Below are 24,240 nucleotides of genomic sequence, written 5' to 3' on the forward strand. Positions count from 1 at the left end.
AATAAAAATGTATTTGTCAAAAATTGCCGATGAAGTGTACTTATTTCCAAATAACGGTTTTTCACAGGTCCTGGACTATGCAATCGCTCGCAAGATTGTCTCACTACACAATAATGTGGATGAATCTGCAGAAAGAGTTTATACTCAAGAGGAGGTTCTACGATATATTGCTTTTGCTCGTCAGTTCAAACCAATTATAAGCCAGGTCAGTTCACAAAATTTAATGTGAAAAGTGTGGATGTTTTAACTTGATTTTATAGAAATGACTAAAAATTTCTATGGCTCATGATTGCTCCTGCTGTTAACTCTAACAGTATTAATATTTATTATTAAAGTAAAAGAGCTATATTTTTGGTGTGCCACCTATTCTTCAATTTCATCGACCTGTTTGTGTAGCAATGTTTTTCTCGAAGTGAGTACATTTGTATTACCTCTTTTCATATATATATATATATATATATATATATATATATATATATATATATATATATATATATATACATATACTCACATACACATACTGATTCACTCACAGATAACTTAAATGTGGTTATGTCCAAACCTAAAAATAGACAGTGATGAGCAGACTCTTTTGTAAATATTTTTTTTTTCTTGGTATGTTTATAATTTTCTCAGAGTGTTTCTTTCTGACACATTTACTTATAAGTAATTTTGTGCCATGTTTTAATTTGTCTACACTAGTGTATTTTTTTTTTTTTCATAATTTGATGTCTTTTGAATACTTTGGAGGAAAAAAATATATTTTTTTTTAAATACTGTGACTTGAAAAAGTTAGTTATTTTCATTTTTTTTGTAATAAACTGACGAAAATTGGTGAAGTTGTTTACTATTAAACGTACTTGTATGCACATTTATCAGATTAGTTATATCAATCTTTTTTCTACACCTTTCAAAAAGTCAAATCAGAATTTTTAAAATAATACATTTTTTTAGTATGCAATTTTTATTATTATAAAAGATGTATTAAATGTATACATAATTTTTACATTTATTGTAGTAGAGTACATTTCATGCCAAATAATAAAACAAAAAATATTAAATTTTGTTGGAAAATTAGAAAGAAACAAATATTTTAACCAAACTCTAAAAATTGCAAATTAGTGTTGGGATTTTTGGGAGATACTTTTGAAAAAATTTCTGGGATTGAAGGGGTTAATTTTAAAATAAATAAATACTAATTTTTAACTTTACTGAAATATTGGCTTAGTTTAATGTTCCAGAAAGCATAAAAGAAAACCTAGGTGTTACTGTCAAGGCCTAGGTTGTCTGAATCTGACTGATCAACAAGTTCTGTAATCTCAGATGACCTATTAGCAAAATGTTAGGACATTGAAATGAGAGCCTAAACCAACATAATAAACCATACCTATGATATATCACTGATATTGTAGCTCCTAAGCACTTTCACTGCACTACAACATATCTCACGTAAAACCATGAAATTACTAACAAAAGCACTATCTCGCAAAATAAATATCTTTTGTGACTAAATCAAAACAGTCATTTGAGTCAAAATGGCTGATAAAGACTTATCTTTCTGAGCAGAAAGTGAGTTTTACAATGTTACTGGGACATTACTGTTACCAAAACAACAAAACATGTCATCATTGAAATCAGTGACTCTTTCTGTTTGAAATGGTATATAAATAGTAGTGGTAGTTTTGACTTATGTACTATATGAACTGTCAATATAGGTGTGTGTCGGATCGACATTATAATGTCGACTGCCACTACAGAATTATTCGGCTCGACATTACAATGTTAATTGCCAAATTAATAGTTCATGAATTTAAACACTATTTTAATTGTTTTTTACTTTTCTGGTTTTGAAAGTATAGGGTAAGCTTGATAGTAACAAGACTTATTATTTCAATATTTTATGCATCCACTGATAAGCACAGAGAAAGAAATTATCCAGATAAGAAAATTGAAAATGTCTGTAAAATATTCTTTCAACTGTACATTTAAGAAAATGTTAAGTATGCAGTGCTTGGTCAGTACTGTAATGCAGATATGAAAGACAAAGTTAGTATCTTACATGTACTCTAAATTTAAAGACTGTTATAAAACCCACCTTACTTTTGACAGAAGTAGGTTTCTTAGACATGTATCTGTCTCTTTCTATATATCCTTGATCAGGAAAAGAAGGCAAAATGAACTACGTCATGAAAAAATACTAAGATTGGAATTGTACATCAGCCATTTATTTAATGGCCATAAACATTCACTTTTTGACATAATGCTTTGATCAGGGAAACAAGGCAAAATCAACTATGATGCAAAAAAATACTAAGACCGAATAAATTTACAATGTCCATAAATATACACTTTTTGGCATATTTTCTTTATCGTGGCAACAAGGCAAACTCATTATCGGCATCCAAAATATATTTCCGTCGAACCAGAAGTGCTCACACAAGTGCAGAGCCTACGAGCGTATTATGTGTAAGCCGTGGGCAACTGCTAGTATTTTATAAAATGAGAAAGTTAGAGCCAATTATCTGGTACCGTTAATTGCTTTTTGTGTAGTGAGTTACCACAAAATAATATGTGCAGGAAGCATCAACTTTGCTGGTGGAGGTGTACACGCAGTTACGCCAGCGCGATGCTACGGCCAGCAGCAAGAACACATGGCGAATCACAGTGCGCCAGTTGGAGAGCCTGATCCGTCTGTCTGAGGCCATGGCCAAGATGGAGTGTTTGGACGAGGTCTGAATGCTTGATATCAGTTTACTTTAAAATTTAACAGATTGCGATGAGAGAGAAAATCAACAAAATTCATTCAAATACTGACAATTGTATATATTATACTACAGATATTTTCCCACTATATTTTGGTCTAAAAAGCAATCAGTTATAGTTATCTTTATCAGTCAACGGTGATTTTTGCTAGTTCCATCTCAGTTTTTATGTTGTAATATATACATTTTTGCAATCATTATTGTAAGAATAAAATCGGTTTATTGCATTGAGGAACCAAACATTATTTTTAGGCTATGCAATATATTTTCAATTCCATTTCATTTATATGTAACCAAAAAAGGCTGAGAATGGAAAATTAGTTAATGTTATAAAAATATGAGTATCTTAATTGGTCTTTATGAGAACTGAATACAAACATAACAGATTTGAAAGGGAAATAAGTATGTTTTAGAAATAATAAAAGATAAAGTATATATTTATAAATTTAAAACTAAATCTTTACTTCATAGGTTTTGTTGAACAAATTAAATAACTAATAATGAATGCAATCAGCTGGTTATATTATTTAAAAAAAAATACAACAAATTTAAGATCTCAAAAATACTTAATGGAAATAAACTGAAAGAAAATCACACATGTGTAAAAACATACTGTTTTGGAGGAAGTGCTCGATAATGTGGTTTGTAACTTATCACTCATGTGTCTGATATCATAAGGAATTCCATCTCAGTGTTGATTTGAGGACATGTTATTCAATTTTATCATTGTTGCTACTGTTTCAACTGATACTGATGTGTAATTAAAGTTGATTTTGGAGTTGAGAAAGAAATGCTGGTTCGTGGTAGAAGTCCTGTGTGTTCCCATTTCTCTATCCCAGTTGTTTGCATCATAAGATTATTATGAAATTGTTTTGTGAAAGACTGAAGTTATAAGTGAAATTTGGTTTCAGTGTGTTCACTTCTGGCTAGTTTATAACTTCCAGTTAATCCCACATTTGGCACTTAAAAACCATGTGTTGCTTACATCTGGGTAATCCCATGGATGTCCAAGGGTGGGGTGATAGACCTCATCTACTGCAGAGTATGACTGTTGAAATGGGTTCACCCATATTAAAAGTGACTTTATAACGTAACTCATATTCTGTATTCTATACTAAAATTTCAATCTGAATCTGAATATTTTTTATCTTAAGAGTAATATATACAAACATTTTTGAGGGTTTGAGAACGTTTTGGAAAGTTAAAGAAGCTAACATCTGTTCACATACTACAGGTGCTGGCAAGACATGTGACTGAGGCATACAAGCTTCTCAATAGATCCATTATACGAGTAGAACAACCTGATGTATATCTGGATGAGGAGGAGACGGAGGCAGAGGATGCAGGTCTGGCAGCACAACCTCAAGATCAAGGTAGAAATATGCCACATTTAAACTGCATTATGATGTTTCTTCCATATAATATTTTTCTGCCTATAACATATACTTTATCCTTCACCAAAAATAAATGACTAGGATAAACTTCTGTATTGACTCCATTTGTTCAGAAGTAAGTAGGGTTTCCAGAAAATTGGAATGAAGTATTCCCACCGTTATACCCTGCTTGTAGGATGGTTTATGGAAAAGTACAGATTGCTCCTTTCGTGTCCTTTTTTGTCCTTCTTCATTCCTTGTTTTTTCCTCATGTGAGCTTCCGGAGCCAAGCCATCAAAGTGAGATATTTTTGACAAGCCCTCTCTTTGTTTTTTAACATTGGTGTTGCTCTATCGGGATTGGTTTTAAGGCAATTCTCTGTTTTTTTTTTTTTTTTTTTTTTTTTTAAATTCCCAAGTCTCCGAAACCATGCCATTGTCAGTGCCACATAGTTTAGGGACTTATGGGGCTAGCCTTCCAGCTTGTCCTTACCCTTTGGTGGTCATCTTTCAGTATGGCATCCTCTTCAGAAGTATCGACTCATACTGAGTCAGAGGAGCTAGGAAACTATTGGGAAGTCTTTCTGTCTCATTGTTTGGTTGTGATTGTTCAGGATAACAAGGGTCAGGTACACCCATTACTAGTCTCTATTTTTCATGCACTTTCATCCACAATTTGAGAGCTTCTAGAGTTCTCTGGTTTCAGTTTTGGTTTTTCGTAATGTGTACTCATTGTACCCGCAAGGCAAGTAGCGGAGAACTAAAAGTCACTCCAGGTAATGGCCCGTTGCGTGGGGAAGGCTATTTAAACTGGAAGTTGCCAGATATTCAGAGCTCGCATATTTAGAAATCAACCTCTCTCTTGACCACGCAGCCCTCGCATATGCTGTATCACTTTGGATTGGAAAGCAGAGAAGATATCAGTTATATAAAGAATAGTAGAAGTCAAATTTTTGGGAGAAAGTTTTCCCAAAAGTTGAGTGTAGACTGAAACAAAAATAAGTGCATGATAGAAAAGAAGCCAGTCAGTTCAATTCAGCCTGATCGGAAATTGTTAGAAGACAAGAAGTGGATCAAACAGTTTCCAAGTGCGCGCGCACTAAAGTACAGCACTAGATAATGAGAGAAGGTGGTTATGATTGTGCTTCGGGGACACACTGACTTGGCTCATGTATTGGGGTATGAAGGCCGTGCCATTTTGCACCCAAACAATACAGTTTAGATTTGCTCTGTAATATGGTTACACACATACACGCAGCAGACTCAAGGCAGTGCACAAAAATAAATATAGAAAATGCTAACTGCAATCAAAAAATTATTTACAAAAGTACTATAATTTGTTAATTAGGTTACCTATATACAAGTTTTCAAATACTAAGTTCAACAAAATTACGCATTCGTGATTGGTAATTTGTATAATGCCAATCAGCTATAGTCTGTGAATAAACACAGCACTCTGTGCTGCGCAAACACAACAATAGAAAATGCCAGCTACAAGCAAAATATTATTTATAAAAGTATGATAATTAGTTGTAATATATTTATGGTTTTTAAAAATCAAAGTACAGCAAAAACAAGTTTTGGCTATTGGTAATTTGTGTACTGCCTATCAGCTGATTGTTAATGACGCTGTGGACCTCAGTAGATTCGAATATGGAAATCCAACGTTTGATTCTCAAATCCAAATCTTTGAAGATTTGTTTGATTCGGGATTCGGCTTCAACCCTTACCATGAAACTTTCATATATACAGATGTCCCATGCAAACTAAATTTTCAACAACTCTGGTTTACTCCTATACAGTAAATGACTTTTAATTTGGATAGTTGCCATTGTTTAGTGGAAAACACATTCTATTTTATTGTCTTAATTTGGATAAGATACATTAGGTTATTTATCTTGTTTTATAATAATAATAATAATATTTTATTGCCATACAAAATTTTTACATTCATCGACAAAGTCAGAGTACAGCCAGTAGCAAAGTCAAACTTAGTTTACTAATCAAAATGTTAGTGTATATAAACTAATTTTACCATAAACTATTATCATAAACTATTACAAAATAAAAAATTACATAAAGTATTTTTGGTTAATTAAACCAATACAAGGTTCTACAGCAAAAAAATTCTTCAATTGAATAAAAAGGATGGCTAGAAGCCAACTAAGAGCCTATTACAAAAAACATTTCTTGAATATTTATTTACTAACTGAGATAACTTATTATACATTTTCAATGATAAAACCTGGTGACTATTAACTGATATTTATCTAGCCTAACAAGAAAATTAATTGTAGTAATCCTACTTGCCTTACTACGACTCGTATTATAATGTGTGACTGGCATACTTTATAGTACTAGGGTTTTGCGAAAAGGTATACAAAACCAAGTCATACAACAAACAAATTAATAATAGTTTGAATTTTTTGACTTAATAAATAATGGTCTATACAATGTTTCTAAAAAATTAGGCACCACAAATGATTCTGATAACTTTTTTTTTGCAAAATTAATATATTCATTTATCCTGCTGCAGTTTCCGTAAAATATTAAACCGTACCTAAGAATTGACTGGGCGGAAAGTAAGAAAAATAACGCTTATCTAATATAATTTTGTTCAATACGGCTAGTAAGCCTTTTTCATTAAGGAAGTTAACCCTAGACAATTTTGATATAATATAATCAATGTGAGGTACCCCAATGGATAGAATTTTTATCATTTGTACTCCCAAAAACTTTACTTGATTAGAAAATTGATCAAAATTGGTATTAATAGTTAATATCAAAAGTTCTTAAAGTAAAAATTATGTTTTGGGTTTTTTTCTCATTCAAAAGAAAACCGTTTGCCTTAAACCAACCCATGCCCTATCTAAAGCACTTTGTGCCAAGACATTAAGAGTATCGATATTTGAATTGATGTTAACAAATGTTTGTATCGTCTGCATACAGGATTGTTTTACAATTTATAAAAGCTGGTAGGTCATTAATGATAAATTAAAAAGAGCAAAGGACCTAAAAACCGATCCCTGATTGGGACACCATATTTAACTGAAACCTCCTTTGACCAATCGCCATTTACTAAAACCTTCTGCTTACGCTCAAAAAGGTATGATCTAAAAAATTCCATCTGCAATTAAGAACTCCATAAGTATTTCAATTTGAACAATAATTCTGATGTGATTCACACAGTCAAAGGCGTCTGTTGCTCAAGGGTCACAAAGAGTAGCCCGAGGCAAAACCCTTACTTTCAAAACGCTAGTAGCACTTCAATGCACCAGCTATTTATCTAAGGGCATCTACTGTGGACATTACCTTTTCTTAAAACCGAAACTGAGAAAGAGCTTAAAAGATTGTTTTTTTTCAAAAAATAACCAACTTAACTGATCAAAAACTAAAAGTTCAAATACGTGGATATTACTGGAATACTGAAATTGGCCTGTAGCTCTCAGGTTTTTTTTCCTTTGATCCTTTTTTAAACACTGGAGACTAATCCTTTAGAAATGGTGGATTTTAATTCATTAGGAGGTGGTATATTCCTTTCTGAGAGACAAAGGTTAAAGCAGCAGGATAACGGTATAGATAGGTTATATAAACTGATTTTCTTTTAACAAATTAATTAGACATTAGGTTATACATCATTACAATCATAGTTTTTTAAACGCGTTAGTTGCTCTCAATTACATCGAGTGGTGTTATAGTAATTCCATGTGAATTGTACATTCGGGACCAGGTATACCAGTGGATGCAAGCAACTGCTCAGAGCTAGTAGGAGGAAAGCCTAATCGCTGTTTTTAATGGTCTCAACCGAATTAAGGAAACAATTATTAAAAGTATCGGGCATATTAACATGAATGTTCTTAAGACTTACATTGCTATCACTATTATTGCTTTTAATAATATTCCATGACTGTTCTACACTAAGTTCAATTCTCCCTTCGTATGACACTTGTGTTATATTTAATTTTGGCTTCTTTAATGCTTTTTCTGTAATGGTGCTTTAAGTCATTGGTATGTCTGTTTGATTGCATGGAATGGGGGGGGGGGGGGGGGGGTCCTGATGTTATATTTTTTCTAACTAAACCTGTCTAAGAAAATTAATCTATTTTTCAAATGACAGCTAATTCATTATTGAACCAAAGGCTATACTTTTTTTGAGTTATAATTATTTGTGTATTTACTTTTTTACTGGTTTTAGAGAGATAGTTAAATGTTATTTTGTTAATCAATATTTAAAATTATGAACCAGACATTCTGAGCGTCAAAAACATTAGGGCTCATAATATTATTCCAATCATAGCACCCCAATCTGTCTGCTAACTCGCAATATTTTTTGTTTTGGCAAGATAATTTTACAAAGAGGCATACTACACGATACGTTAGAATTGATAGGAATTGATATTCATTTTAAGTGTTAAGACCACAGTGGTCTGAAAACGGAAAATATTAAAATACTACAACTAAGATTTATTATTTTTTATGGAATTTACAAGAATATTGTCTAAACATATATTTCCTCGGGTAGGCAGACTATTTTAGGTCATAAAAGTTATACTGTCGCAAAAGATTAAGAAATTGCTTAAAAAATTACTACCCTTAGTTTTACATCAAAATTACAATTAAAATCACCCCCAATCACAGTTGTGTAATTAAGACCATTTTATAACGAATTGCAGTAATATTCCTCAAAAGAATCAAGAAAGATATGTGGTTTTTACCTGATGGAGGAGTGATAAACATTTACAACAATCAATTTCAGATTATCGATATAAGATAGCAGCCACCTCCAAATCCAACTCAGAACAAAATTGCTTTACGTCACATTTTCTTACATTAAAAATTTGCATGTGTAAAAATTAGAGAACCGCCTCTAATATGGTCAGTTTCTACAGTATGGCGCTTTTACAAAGAATAACCATTCAAGGCAGAACTGAGAAAATTTCTTTTCTTACTTTAAGCCAGTGCTCAGATAAACCAATTACGTTTATATGTTAGTTTGTTAAAAAAAAAAGATTCTAAGATTAAATTTTTGTTGTTAAGCCCTTGGATGTTTAAAAAATAAAAAATATAGTGTCATGTCCTCAGTCGTATTTGCCGATGGCAGTCCCTGTATGCAGGCTTACTACTTTTTGATTGGATTAAATACCCTGCATACCTATGGTTAATGGCAGAGACATACTTGAATAGAAATTTTTTTTTTTTTTTAAGTCTAGTGACAATATTTATCTACACTACATTCTTCTACTTCTATTACACACTCATTTACACTGGACTGACTTTCAACACTGCACAGGACACTAGGACACTGGTATGAATTCCGGGACTTGTAGAGATGTTGGTTTGCACAGACGATGGGCTGACAGGGCAGGAGTAGGTGTGTATTAGTGCCCGTCATCAGCACCCGCTCGCCGTGAATTACCAGCTGGTAACTGAGATGCAATTAGGCTCCTTCAGGGTCTCCACGAAATTTATCATTCTTATAAGCGCAAGTCCCTCCATAGACTATGTTACTTCTTGCCTGTTTGATCGTAACGTGATAATTTTCACATGGCCCCAGTTACTTTGTGAAATTTTATGATATTTTGTAATGAAAATGTTTGTGGTTCAATAAGGTCACGGACACACCCCATCGCAGAGCAGAAATTAATCAGAGTAATAACCCACTGGATTTTGAAATCGTTTTGAAGTTGATCAAAAGCCGCATCATAGTCAGCCAACGTGGGCTTGCCAAATATCTGCTTTTCGTTACTAAGCTGTAAAAATTAGGTCCATTTAATTAGGATTATTTTGCCTGGCCAAATTGTTGTATATGTCAGAAATTTCTTCCTAAAAGCCACAGCCACTCCGGCAGACATATTCAATTAAATTCAATTCAATTCAATTTATTCACGAAAAAAACATCAAGTTACATGCATGCTTACACAAAACTACAAAAACCTAAAAAGGTTGCCTGTAGTCCAATACAAACTAAATTATTATTTATTTTGATGTGGTTGATCTTCATGAGCAGCTCTAATTAATTTTGAATAACCAGTGTTATTGTTGTTCATTACAGTATTAACAGTTAATTCTTACAATAAGTATAAATAAATATATAATAAATTAATAACAAGAAACTATGTACACAAAAATAATAAACTCAAATCAGCAACAATAAATTATGTACAAAAATAACACGACAACATTTTATAAAAGCCATAACAACACAAACCTTCAAAGAATATAACAGGACAAACATAACAAACCAAATTAAATATTTATATAGCTTCACAAACGAGAACTGAGCAATTGGCTTTAACTGTAATATATAACATCTAACAATACTTCTAAATTTTTAACAATGTAACAAATCAAAACAATACAATAATTTATATACAATAGTAACTTATTTCAAACAACAGTGCCACAACAGTAACAATTTCTTCTTTCAAGGCCAGTTCAGATAAAACATGTATATTTTTTTAACATTAAAAAACTGTCCCTATTTTAACCTTTACTTGTTTAAAATATATGTATTTACAATTTTGAAGTCCTCAGGCAACCTATTAAAAAAGTTGTTGGAATTAATACTCTGCCTGGATTCTGTTTAACCTTAGCCATTGTTTTAATCCTTGGCACTACAACAATCTTTTCCTCGAAAAATATTTGTGGATGTTAATAGTCTTATATTCAAGAGAAAAATAAAAAAATCAACGTAATTAATGAAAAAGAATAATATTTTTGACTGGCAAAGTTTGTGGTAATATGAAACACTGTGAATCTCCTCTCGTATGCAATGTCTCATATGGTCCAGGCAGTATAATTTTCAAAAATCCTTCTCTGTAAGTCTTCTACTTGTAGTAACCTTGTGTCTACTGCACTTCCCCCATGATCTAATCCCATATATCTTATAATTGATTTCACATAAAGATCACGGGCTATATATTAGGTGTGCAAAGTATTATATGGCAAATATTGTTTTAAATAGTAGAATTTTTCCCAGACAAAATCTTAATCGTTGACATATTTTATTAATATGGAAAATCCCATTTTTTAAATGTTTGTCCTATTGTTACTCCCTATATAACAAAAGTTCACACCTGTTCTAACACATCACAACTACAGACATTTATCAATATATTCAAACATTCGTGGAGGACAAGAGTAAAAAACATGTATGCAGTTTTTATATTGCTTGGACACTACTTACCCTTGGGGAATGAATATGCATGACTTTTGATTTTTTCCATTCATAACCAATCCATAATCATGGCACCACACAGTTTAGCCTGGTAAAGTCATGCTGTAATTGTCTTTCTGCTTCCAATACATTTTCATGGGCCACCACAAGCGCAGTGGTCCATCTGCATACATGTGATACTTTTGCATAATTTTCATCAAAATTTTGGTTATTTCATTCAACATATAGGTAAATATATAATTGGCCCCAATATACTTGCCCCCTGTGGTACTTCCTGAATTTAGTATTTGCTCTTCTGCTATATGTGTCATTGATTTATTAACACTAATTTCCTATTTTTCTAAATAACTTCTGAACCAATCTTTGTCAAATTTCACAATTAACCATTATTTCTCAAGTCATTTAATTCCCATTTTTTTCAATGCTTTAGGGAGTCCGACGCAAAAAAAAAATAAGAAAAAAAATCAACAAAAGTCATGAGTAATGTGTTTTTTTTCATTTAATGTATTATTTTCATTAAATCTGAAAAATCCTCACTTAATTAAATATGTCTTCATTGGTTCCTTTACCTCTATTTGATAAGCGTATTGGACTTAATGTTATAAATTTTGTTTTCTGTCAGATACTTTGTTCAAGAGAAAATAATCCCCAACATACCTTTCAATTAATTTTGTCTAATACAGATAATATTCGATATTGGACGGTAGATCTTAAATCTTGTGATCATCTCCCTTGTATATCGGCCTTACTATTGCAGTTTTAAGCTTTATCTGGAAATCTTCCACTTTTAATTGACGTGTTAATCATTTTTGTGATTAAGGGTGAAGCTACACTCTCACACTCTATGATGTCTTGAATTCTAATATCTTATCAATTCCCTGGGACTTTTCTTTTTCATTCATTTTATGGCAAAATTTTAATAACTTTTCCACTACTTGCCTTTGGTATTATTAAAAAGATGTCCAATTTGTTACGCACATTCTCATATTCTGCACGTCCCAATACTATTATATCACAGTCATGAACTACTTTATCCACTTCTTATTGAGTAAAAGATGTCCACAAAATCCCTGACAAACCTCATACTCCTTTAAGCCCTCTTCCATTTATAAAAAATTATTGATTGTATCATCAAGACAGACTTTTTTTTTGTCTTCCCATTATACAATTACATTTTTCAGTCCATACAGTGTCTTTAAATATTTTTTTACATTTATTTAAAACTTCAAAATAATACTGACCTTTTCCTTCTTAACAATTCTTTATATTGATCGAATTGGCCCCGTATCTTCTGTATTCATTTTTAATAAATAATTTATTGATATCCTGCCTCAATTTTTTAAACAATTTATCCCTATTTCTCATCATTGAACCCAATCATTAATAATATTTCCTGTGATGCCATGTGTTTTTTATGTCTCTTAAAGTATTTGCAAATTGCCCGTTTTTTACAAGTGTGTCTGTACATTTCTCATATGCATTGCTAAAATTGTGTAATTAAGTAATTACATAAAAATCATTGTTCTATTGGTCATGACTGTTACCGTATTGGAACAGTCCAATCGCACTTTTGTTCAATAATACTTCGTTTTTAATATTTTTTTTTATCAATCCTATGATAAGTAGACAGAACTTTTGTTATGTGGAAAGGACCCCACTATCCGGCTTGTAAACATTGATAAGGCAAGTATAATGGTCAGCCAGTTTTCAACTTCAGTAAGAAAGCCTCTGCCTGTAACCTTATCAGGCCCCTGAGATAAACGTGATCAAGACATGATCTAACTATCTGTTTTCCCAAAACTTCTTCCCTTGTAAAAACCATTTATATATGAGACTAAACCGTTTTCTGCCATTAAATTTTTATAACTACTTTGAACTATTTTTAAAATTCTAGATCTGTCAAATCAATAATGACATCTCCTATAACCAACAAAGTTTTTTTCATTTACTTTTATTCAGTATTACGTTTTCCAGGTCATCTTTAATATTTTTTTTTTTACATTTACCAAAAACTCGTACAGACAGACATAATCTTAGTAGGGGGTCTATATATTGCCAGAATATTTAAAATTAACTCTAATTCATTTTTCCTCACATTTACAAGAATTCCCTCACAACAATTCACATTTATTTTCACCTGTTCAATTTTTAGCTTTAAATTATCTTTTACAAATAACATTATTCTCTCCACCTTTTCATTGCTTCTCTCAGACTACATAAACTTACAAAAATTTTCCAACTTGAACAGTTCTATCAAGGTCCATACTTTATATTAACTTCTGTTAAAATAACTACATCCAATTTATTAAGCAAACCTCCAAAATAACCCAAAAACTGTCCCAGTTTGTTTTAAAGACCTTATATTTACATGAAGTGTTAAAAAACCATTACCCATATACCTTCAACACAATAATATTTCAAAAACACATAATATCATCAAAAGTTCTACAATTAATTTGATCTTCTAAAATTGGTTAACATCTCTGTCCATTAGAAAAATTTACAACAAAAAAAAGAATTGTACCTAACTAACCAGTTATCCCCTTCCTATCCAAGTCAGATAACTTCTTAATGTCAAAAACTTTACTTGTGTCCTGTTTTCCCTCCCATCTTGACAACACCATTCTTATAAAACCAAATGTACTTGAAATTTAATTTCCCTTCCCCTTTGTTTTGCTTTCAACAGACAAGTTACTATAAGCATGTATAAATTTTCACTCACATAGATTCGTCCACCATTCAGGCATCCCCGTTGCCTCAGGATTTGTTACAATTCTTCTTCCGGCCATAATGAACTCTTCTCTCTTCTTTCTTCTCACCATCTGTACAATTTTGTAGCCGGGATCGTTTTTTCTGTAGCGCGTCTTCGGGAGTCGATGAGCCATCTCTATATCTTCTTTTTTCAGTTCTATCCCATCTTCATAGCTACATTGACAACAATCTGCTCGACATCCTCTCCTTGACTTTCACAGACTTCATTCAGCTCAAAATTTCTATTACGTCCATACTGTTTCCAAACTATTTAATCTCTTCATTCAGGTCTTCAATTTTGATTGTCCTTAGTCTGAATTGTTTTGTTGCAGCCTGTTAATATTTTTTTCTCCCATTTCTGGCAGAAACATTTGAGTTGCATTTTCAATTTCATCATAGTCTCTTACTCAAAAACTCTTGGCTGTCTTGTTTATTTCAATACACACTTCGTCTTGATGTTTTGCCAAATCACTTTTTATATTATTTAGAGAAGCTATTCTATCATCAATACTTTTTAAAATTCGTCTCATCTCGTCCCCGGACATATGTTTTGGGTCTTGAAAGTCTGATGATATGGTGTGAGCAAATGCAGTGGATTTTAGTGTCTTCCGTGACTTTCCCCAAAAACAACCCTCATGTCAGGTTTCCACAACAGTTTATTCCACTTGTTTTTGGTAATAAAGGTGATCAAGTAATGAGCCATTTAAGGTAGATTGACTTTTTCTGCTAGTTGTGGTAATGGATTTTAACTATCATTTCGGCTACTCTGCTCGACATTTTCCTCTCTTGTTCAGGTGTAAGCCGTGATTAGTAAACGAGGTGGCGAGGTAGATGAATGAAGCGGAAGAACAAGACAGCTTGTTCTTGGCAGCAATAACTTCAATTTCCCTTTTAATTTTGTGAATTATTTAAAAAATCTGAAATTTTAAAGTTGGGCTGGTCGTGCCTCATTGGCAGCGTCGCAAGAATCAGGTTTGAAGTATATTTGATTTTTTAGTTAAAACTCCTGAACCTCATTCAGGAAAACGTTCTGTGCCCATAGCCTCCATATTGTTTGTTCCAGCTATGATAAGGACACTGTCTTCTTTTGTTAAGTCCTCTTAACTCAGATCCATGAAATCCTCCACCACGCCACCAAATCTTGCTCCTGGCCGAAAGTCTGACACAAGAGAATGCATTCACTGAAGATCTTTGCCTTCAACCAAGTGACCTAGATTTTTTCCGTGACTCATCAGCCAGTATAAGAAGTCGGTTTTAAATGAGTCAGCTGACAAGGATGTGGATTTGGTTTTATGAGGTCCAAGTTTTTGATGGTGTCATCCATGTATTAGTGTTGGTACATAGCCTTTAATGAAGGAAGACAGTGCATACAACCTTTAGGTTTTGTTTCTGAGGTCAATATGGATTTCACCCTCTAGCCCTTTGTAATCATTTTGTAAACAAATAATTAACACTGTTAAGATATTAAAATTTTTCTCACTTTAGCACTGTTCAACTCCTGTAAAAGGTATTTGTTTTTGAAAGTCTGATGTAACATTATTTGGCAAATCACAGTTGTTCGTTCCAGGATTAACTCTTTCTTCCAATAAATTTGTTTTTCCCAACTGACTGCGCTCTTCACAAATTAAACTTTTTTCCAAGCTGATACATCTATCTTTTTAAATAGTGCTTGCAATGTGGATAATTTAAATCTATGTCCAATTCCTGTGTAGTATTGGACACCTGCATCACTCTTGGTATACATCTTGAAATGAGGTAGGAGTACATTTTTTTCATCAAAGGGGTTGATGGGATTTCCCTCCACATTACTTATTTTAGACATATTAAAACTTGTAAAGAACTGTGTTATTTTGGGATTTCCTTGAGGGTTTTATTTTGTTTTTACTCTTTTAAATTCTTCTTCAATTTCATTTATTGCTAATTTTGAGGTCCTCACTCATTTTCTTAACACTTAGAAGTTTATTTTTGTGCTCATATATAGCACCTACTCAGTTTCACTATATCTACACTTTCCTCGTTCCTTTGATCCATAGAATACTAACATATATATTTGAGGATTTCCCTTTATTTTCTATCCCATCAATGATTGCTGGCCAAGAATTTTCTTAACACGGATGACCCTTAGCCTTAGCAATAACAAGTGTCACCTACTTGATTTCCCTTATTTTCTATACTTTGAGGTCATAACCAATGATTATTATATTATTATTTTATTTCAGACCAAGAATATCAATTGAACAAGAACATTAAATAATCCAACAGAAAAAAAAATATTGAATTATATATTTGCTTTTATGCGGTCGGTTAACTATTATTTGTAATATGTCCAACAAAAACTAATTTTCTTTACATTATTAAATATTCTTATGTTATTATTGATACTGGATGGTTGAAAAAAATGTCAAGAACATTATAAATATTTATAAAAGTTATTTTTCAGAGTTATTATATTTATTATTAGATTTTATTACTTATGACTACATTTATGAGAAACCTTTTGAAACTACAGTATTTTATTGATATATCAAATTTTGAAATCCCATATACTCAATATTGACTGATGCATGGCTCGAACTCACCAATTTATTAGTTACATTTGTAAAATATCTGATTTTACAGTTGTTATAAAATTACAACTTAATTGTTGTAAATAAAAATTATATTACAACCTCTTTTATCCGGATTAATTCTGACCAGGGAATACAGTAAAAACAAATAATGAGGAACTTAATTTTTACAAATATAACAGCAAAAGTAAGCAAGGTTATTATTTACTGTTTTATAAACACTCAGTGAGTCCTACAATAGGACTACACAAACGTTTCACAGCCATTATTTCCACTGATAATGTGTCAAACTGTTGCAGTCTATCTGCACCGTGGCATGTTATTATCAGGTTTGTGTTCACTCTTCTCTGTTACCATTGATGAACAAGCTGCTGATACAAATCAAATCAAATATTTATTTGTTGTAAACATGTTCACATGTATAACAAAGTCAACTTAAAAGGTTACTTAACCTAACTTAAAGAGTTAGCAACTTCGTAAAATTCTGTTACATCGTATAAGCAGGTTGCAACTAGAAAGTTCTTTAGTTTTTGTCTAAATCTAGTGAGTGGCAGCTCTTTAATACCTTCCGGCAAAACATTAAACATTTTTATGCCTTGGTATAGAAAACTCTTCTGAGTTGCAGAGTATCTCCATCGTTCACTTATAAGTTTATTTTTGTTTCTAGTTGCATAGTTATGGACCTCAGACATTGCAGGCAAAAGTGCCAAGTTCCTCTTAACAAACAAGAGTGTGCTAAATATATACATAGAAGGCAATGAAAGGACACCTAACCTAATGAAGAGCTCTTTACAGTGGGCCTGCCAGTGTGCATCACAAATCAGACGGATTGCTTTTTTTTGCAGCACAAAAAGCTTCTGTACATATCCATGGTTTGCCCAGATTGAAGTTCCATAAGAGAGGTAGCTATGTATGTGGCCATAGTAAACACAGAGCAGAACACCAACAGAGACACTGCCTTTAAGTGCTCTGATCATGAAAATGCCTTTTGAAATTTTGTTCGCAAGACTGTCAATTTGCTGATGCCATTTAAGATTGCTCTGGACTGTGAACCCCAAGAATTTTGAGTGGGTTACTTCCCCCCGATTGCTAAGGCTGAAAGCAAGGTCCTGAGTTTTCCCGTCATTAAGGCTTAACTTATTTGCATTACACCAGTCATGAATGGTTTTAGTTTTGGCGTCGATTATGTAACCCACATTTTCTGCACTGTTACCCTGGACACACACTGCCAAATCGTCAGCAAATAGAAATGATTTTACTGAATGAGCATTTAGGTTGTACGGCAGGTCATTAACATAGAGTATGAAAAGCAAGGGTCCCAAAATGGACCCTTGTGGGACACCTTGTTTTACACTTAACTGTTTTGAGTAAGAGCCATTTAGGAATACGGATTGCCATCGATTGTTCAAATAAGATCTTAAGAACTGCACTACACTGTTGTCAATAGAATAAAAATACATCTTATCCAGTAAAATATGATGCGACACTGTGTCAAAGGCCTTGGACATATCAAATGATCTGAAAAGAACGTTCAGGTTGTTCTCCAGTCCTTCAAAACAATTCAAGATCAAATCCTGAGTAGCTTCAACAGTGCTATGGTTAGGTCTAAAGCCGTACTGATTCTTGGACAATAACTTATTTGATTCCAAGAAGGAGGAAAGTTGTTCATGAATGAGACGTTCCAAGACCTTTGACAGCGTCGGAACAATGGATATTGGCCTATAGTTGGCACAATCATCCCTAGGCCCTCTTTTGTGTATTGGAATGACCTTACTTACTTTTAGTTTGTCAGGATAAATACCCTGCTTAATACACAAGTTGAAAAGATATGTTAGTACTTCACAAATAGACCTAGCTGATAACTTCAGTATTGCTGCATTGGTGCCATATATATCAAGACAAGTGCTATTATTCAGTTGGTTTATGGCTAGGTAGACTTCTTCTACTGTAAAACTTCTAAGAGTGAATAACCCTACTGAATTGTTTCCTGTTGCACAGTTCTCACTATTGTCAAGAAAAACACTATGATTAGGCTTATTTACATCAGTTGGTATGCTATTACAAATTTGTTCTACACTGGTAAGAAAAAAATTGTTAAAAGCATCAGGCGTTAAATTAGCGTTAATATTGGGAGGCTTACTGTTAACATTTCTAAGCTGATTTATGACAGACCATGCAGCTTTTGATTTATTGTTTGAACTGTCAATTATGTTGTTATTATGATTAAGTTTGGCTTTTTTAATTTCTGCCTTGTACGTTCTCTTAAGAGCAATATAATTTTCTTTAGACCTGTTACAGTTAGTGTTGCAGAATAAATAGTAAGCATTGTCAAGTTGGACCTTTAATATTCTTAAGTCCTCATTGTACCATTTGTTGTTAGATTTACTATTTCTGTTGGTTATCCCAACAGTTTTCATAGGCATTGCGCTGTTTACCGCCCATAACAACAAATCAAAGAACTTATTGAACTTATTGTTTAAGTCATCCTTACTATTATATATAGCTAACCAATTTATACTATTAAGGTAAGTTAGAAATAGCTTAGAGTTCTGAGGATTGATAGGCCTAACAAGTTTCTTTAACTTAAGATTGTCTGAAGTCACGTTCATTGGTGTACTGAAAATGATGGCGTTGTGATCAGACACACCTGTGTGCAAAACGGAAGCATTCCATCTATCAGGATGTAAGGATGTAACAATATTGTCCAAACAGGAGCCCCTACTTGCCGCATTTGAAGATAGATTTGGCCTGGTAACATCCTTAATCGTTATGTGTAAACCAAAAGTTTTAGTTAAGTTATACAGCTCTAAGGTATCATTATTATCGGCTAACAGATCGATATTCAAATCTCCTGCGCATATAAAGTCAAAGTTCACACCATGCACACACGAGAAAACTGCATGCAGCTTGTCAAACAAAGCGCTGGTCTTACCTGTAGGTGGTCTATAAAAGCAAACGATGATGGTATTAAAATCAATTAACTGTATTGCTGTAAGTTCAAAAATTTGCTCTTCAACTACCAGTGATAACTTATTATATACTTGGAAACGCACATTCTCCTTCACAAAGATCACTGTACCACCATGAATCGCATTTGATCTAACAAAGTAGCTTGCAGTTTTATAATCTTGCAGTGTCAAAAAATCAATGTCAGAGTTAAGAACCCAGTGTTCAGAAACACAGATAACATCAGCACTGTGCAGTGATGCTAAATGATTCAGATAGTCCAGCTTGTTTGTTACACCCTGCGCGTTCCAGTACAGTAGCGTTAAGTTAGACAGGGCATTATTTGTTTTTGTTGGTAATGTAGAGCTATTTAAAATGTCTTCATCATTTGATTTGTGTTCATTTAGGTGTACCAGAGAATTTTTAGGTACGTCACCAATGTCTACAGAAGCCTTAACCGCTAACTTTTTGTTTTTGAGTTTTGTACATTCCCCAAAAAAGAATCTTGGTCCCCATTTGTACTTATTCTTTTAAAGTTAAAGTTAAAGTAACTGACATAGGCTCCGGTTGGCCAGAATTCGGGAATAAAAATTTGGTCCCATAGATTACCTGGTACACCAACCTTAAAAGATCGGTAACCAGGAAATTTATTCCTCATCTGGCTGACTTTATAGTTACCTTTAAGGCCATCATTAAGATAATTTTTTACTGCGTCACTGTTTACATCGGTTGAAAGTCTTGAGAGAAAGAGGTACCTGTATTTTTCCACAACTTTAAGGTCATTCCCTTTGGTAGCCGTGCCTAGAATACATCTTCCTTTATTAAGATTTTTAGTATTTTTTCTGGGACTAATGCTGTTTTTAGTAACCAATAGGTTATCACTAGGACCATGTTTACTTTTAGGGTTATGTTTCAACATAGGCCTATCATGGTTAGAATGGCTACTGTTTGAATGATCAGTACTAGGCCTAGACCTGCCCGATTGCTTTGGTGATGTTGTAGAATCTTTTTTCAACTGTGTGAAATTCTGAATGTTTTCTACAGCTTGTGGTTTGGCACACACTGGTTCCAACGTTATAGGAGGTTTAATGGTCGTAGAATGTGGACTAATGCCTAAAGGGGCATTAGTTAACCTATCACTAACATTGAGGTTATGTACAGGAGATATGCAATCAGCTCTATTTGCTATTTCATGCTTACTATTTACATCATTACTCTTTAGTGCCTCAGAAAAGGTTTTCCTATTTCCACTTGTTGCAAGCATCTCATCAAATAGTTCTGCTTGGTTAAGCAAGGCTGCTTTAAACGTGGCATTTTCATTTTGAACTTGAGTAAGCTGTTTACGAATTTCAATATAATTAACACTAATTTCGTAAATTTGGTCTACCAAAATTTTTATATGATCAGTACAATCACCTTTGCAATTTTGAATTTGATCCTCAATAGGATTAATAGGATTAACATTTTCGTTACTCACAGACCTATCTTGCCGGGAGCACATACTACACTTCCAGTGGGCACTACTTATTAGTTTGTCCATTTTATTATTTCCATCACTTAAACAATGAACATGGAAACTATGTGCACATTTTCCTTCACATTTAAGTCTCTCGGCCTTTTGTGAAATTATTTTATTGCAAGAGCCACATTTGAGTGACTTGCTTCTTCCCGCCATCTTGGATCCAACTTCTTTGTTGGTCTGAAGCCAATCATGTACAGTTATCAACATCTTATAGGCGTACTACAACATTGCCAGTTTGTTATTACTGTATGTTTTATGCATTATTCTGAATCCCAAATGTGTTCATGGAAAGATTTACACTAAAAATTCAAAAACGCTTTAATCTTGAAAAAATGTATGTTCCTCTATTCTGTAAAATCAATCCAGATAATCCGATTCAGATAAATGAGATCCGAATAAACAAGGTCATTATATGTTAGAAATGGGAATATACTTTATCATATCTTAGAACTAGTTTGTATTGAAAGGAACTAATGCATGCTTTTTGTGTCAGAAATGGCAGATGCCAGTGAACCTGTTGCAACTGATGCATCTCAACAGAAGAAGAAACTGAAGTTGTCATTTGACGAATACAAGTCTATTGCCAACATGTTGGTCACCTATGTTCGAAATGAAGAGGATAAATGTGAGTTGACTTTGTTATTAGGATTTTCAGAGAACTTAAAAATTCACAGATCTTAAGCAGCAATATACATTGCTTTTTTTGTACATTACTTGAGTTTTTTTTATTCACAAAGAAATCTTATCAAGCAGTTTTTCTTAAAAAGTATAGTCTATTTCTGTTTGTTAATTTGATTTATATGATGACTTGTTATACTAGGGCTTTTATATATTGTACTATATATTTTAATGGATTCTTTTAGTTATCATTTAACATTACAGGATTTCCTACAACCATCAAGTCCATTTCCAAAAACTATTGAACTATTGTGCTAAATAAGTATAAATTAGTACATAAGTGGAAGCATCTCTCTCCCCATATTTGTCATACTACAAAAAACCGAGCAATGTCTTATTACGTTCACCTATTTCTTGTATTGTTAAAATATAATGTATTACTGAATCAAACTTCTTCAGACATTCTTAAATTTGTTTTCTCAAACTACTTCAATAGCAGTGTAAAAGGCTCTGAAATTGTCAGTACACCTCTCAAACAGTTTCCGTACTTATCTGTGTCTCTTTATTGAACTTTTAAATGGGTTCTATAAAAATAAGGATAGTTATGTTTTAGTTTATACTAAGATGAATAATATCTCATGTTACCTAACAAAATGTATTAATGTCAGCGTACAATTGCTTTGTAACATATGTTTACATCTGAGATGTAGAATGTTCCTGGAGATAATTCTTCTGATAGGGTCTAGTTAGATTTATGCTATGTGTTTAAAAGAACTTGAACTCCATCTTCCATTTATAAACCGTTTAAATTAGGTAATAAATCAAAATTTTCACTTAAATTGTGGTTCACAATGCATAGTAAATCGGTACCAAGGATTAAGTGTGGTACGTTATAAAATCATAACCTAAGTAACAATTGTTTCCACCGTAGTGTTTTCAATGAAATCAGTTTACTGATTTAACTAATGCAATGTCTTAAATTGTTGCAGCTGATTCAGAAGGTATCAGGAGAAGTGATGTTGTCAACTGGTATCTAGAGAAAATCTCAGATCAGATTGACACTGAAGAGGAACTGGTTGAAAAGAAAGCCTTGATTGAAAAAATTATTGACAGACTCATATTCCATGTAAGTTTTTGATATTTAGTTGATGACTATATATTGTTATAGCCACTAATCTTGTAATATGCTCACTGACCATTGTTCAACTCAAACCCCTCATGATGTAGTATGGATGCAGCACTGTATTTACTGTTATGTAAAATCGTTGCTTGCAGTTCAGAATGTCAAGTGACAATACCTGACTGATTAAAATACAGAGTATTTACCCTCGAGTCGCAGGCGATAATCTAATACGGCAGAAGCACTGCATTTACTGTACTGGTAAATCGTTGCCCAAGGTCGAGAAGGTTAACAGTGACCATTTGTAACATCTCATGTTTTTAGTTCAAACATAATACTTACAACGCCCAAAAAATTTAACCCAACAAATAATTGACCTTTTTTAAGACCAAGAGTTCAATTATTATATTTTATCCAAATCAAATTATTACCTTCACTCTATATTGAGAGAGAAACTAGTGTCAATTGTGCGCTGTCTGCCGCAGTCAATGTTGAGGCCATTATATTTGCTATTTTGAAGTAAAATTTCCTTAATTTTTATAACATTTTTTCTGTGTGAAGTGTAAACTAAAACAATGTTTGCAGGATCAAGTCATCATTCCATTGACGTCGTCAAAAGCCAAAAGTGATGAGACAGAAGAGGAGGACCCGCTCCTGGTTGTTCACCCAAATTACGTTGTAGATATCTAGTGTTTCAATTGGTGATTTTTCACAAACTGTAAATATACATTATGTTTTTATAAATATCACTGTCAGATTATTTTCCCACCTGTTTTCACAGCTAAGAGTTTTATAAATCAGGGTTTATTGTCAATATTTGTACATATAGTATGCTAATTCTTCCTGTAATAGGGTGGGCAGTAATTATTTCTGTAACACCATGTAAAATACCAATTTTCGTTTAATATTAAAAGATTTTCTGAAAAACAATTACTCTTAGGATTAAGGTGGTTGGTTATAATTGAGCACATACATTATTTTCAGAGTCATTGTACTGTATTTGCTCAAACTACACTAATAAGTGTGTATTCTGATACAGTTAACACCACGTACATCGAAGAAGAATATACATTTATATTAAATAGTTAAAATGGATCTTTATAGAAATAAAATACTGTTTGTGAAATTAGGCCTAATTAGTCCTTGATTGTTCTCTCTACTACTGGATCACTCTCACTCTATGTTCAAAGTCAATTACCAAAGATGTTTTAAACAAATGTTACAACTTTTTAGGATAAAGTTATTTCTTTATGAATGTCCTGCTCATAATCTGTGACAAACATACTAAAACACAAGGGCTGACCGTGCTTTAAACTCTGTAAGCCACGTACACGCGCAAACGATTGTTTGCCTTTTTGTGATGGTAGTTCTGAGTTGGTCCCCTAGAATGTGCGTTAAGTATGTA

General features: G+C 32.9%; 1 protein-coding gene across 1 annotated transcript in view; it reads left to right on the plus strand.

Annotated features, from left to right (window-relative positions):
* LOC124373075 (DNA replication licensing factor Mcm6-like) overlaps positions 1-23,581 on the plus strand; it is a gene marked incomplete at its 5' end in the record, with an annotated part of 32,517 nt that extends 8,936 nt beyond the window's left edge. The window contains 6 exon segments of the mRNA XM_046831473.1: positions 68-205; positions 2,578-2,730; positions 3,997-4,135; positions 21,591-21,722; positions 22,705-22,841; positions 23,421-23,581. Of these exon segments, the coding sequence (XP_046687429.1) occupies positions 68-205; positions 2,578-2,730; positions 3,997-4,135; positions 21,591-21,722; positions 22,705-22,841; positions 23,421-23,525 (804 nt within the window).
* Positions 23,582-24,240: the final 659 nt, after the last annotated feature.

This window comes from Homalodisca vitripennis, unplaced genomic scaffold (genome assembly GCF_021130785.1).
Source record: "Homalodisca vitripennis isolate AUS2020 unplaced genomic scaffold, UT_GWSS_2.1 ScUCBcl_4713;HRSCAF=11061, whole genome shotgun sequence".
Lineage (NCBI taxonomy): Eukaryota > Metazoa > Arthropoda > Insecta > Hemiptera > Cicadellidae > Homalodisca > Homalodisca vitripennis.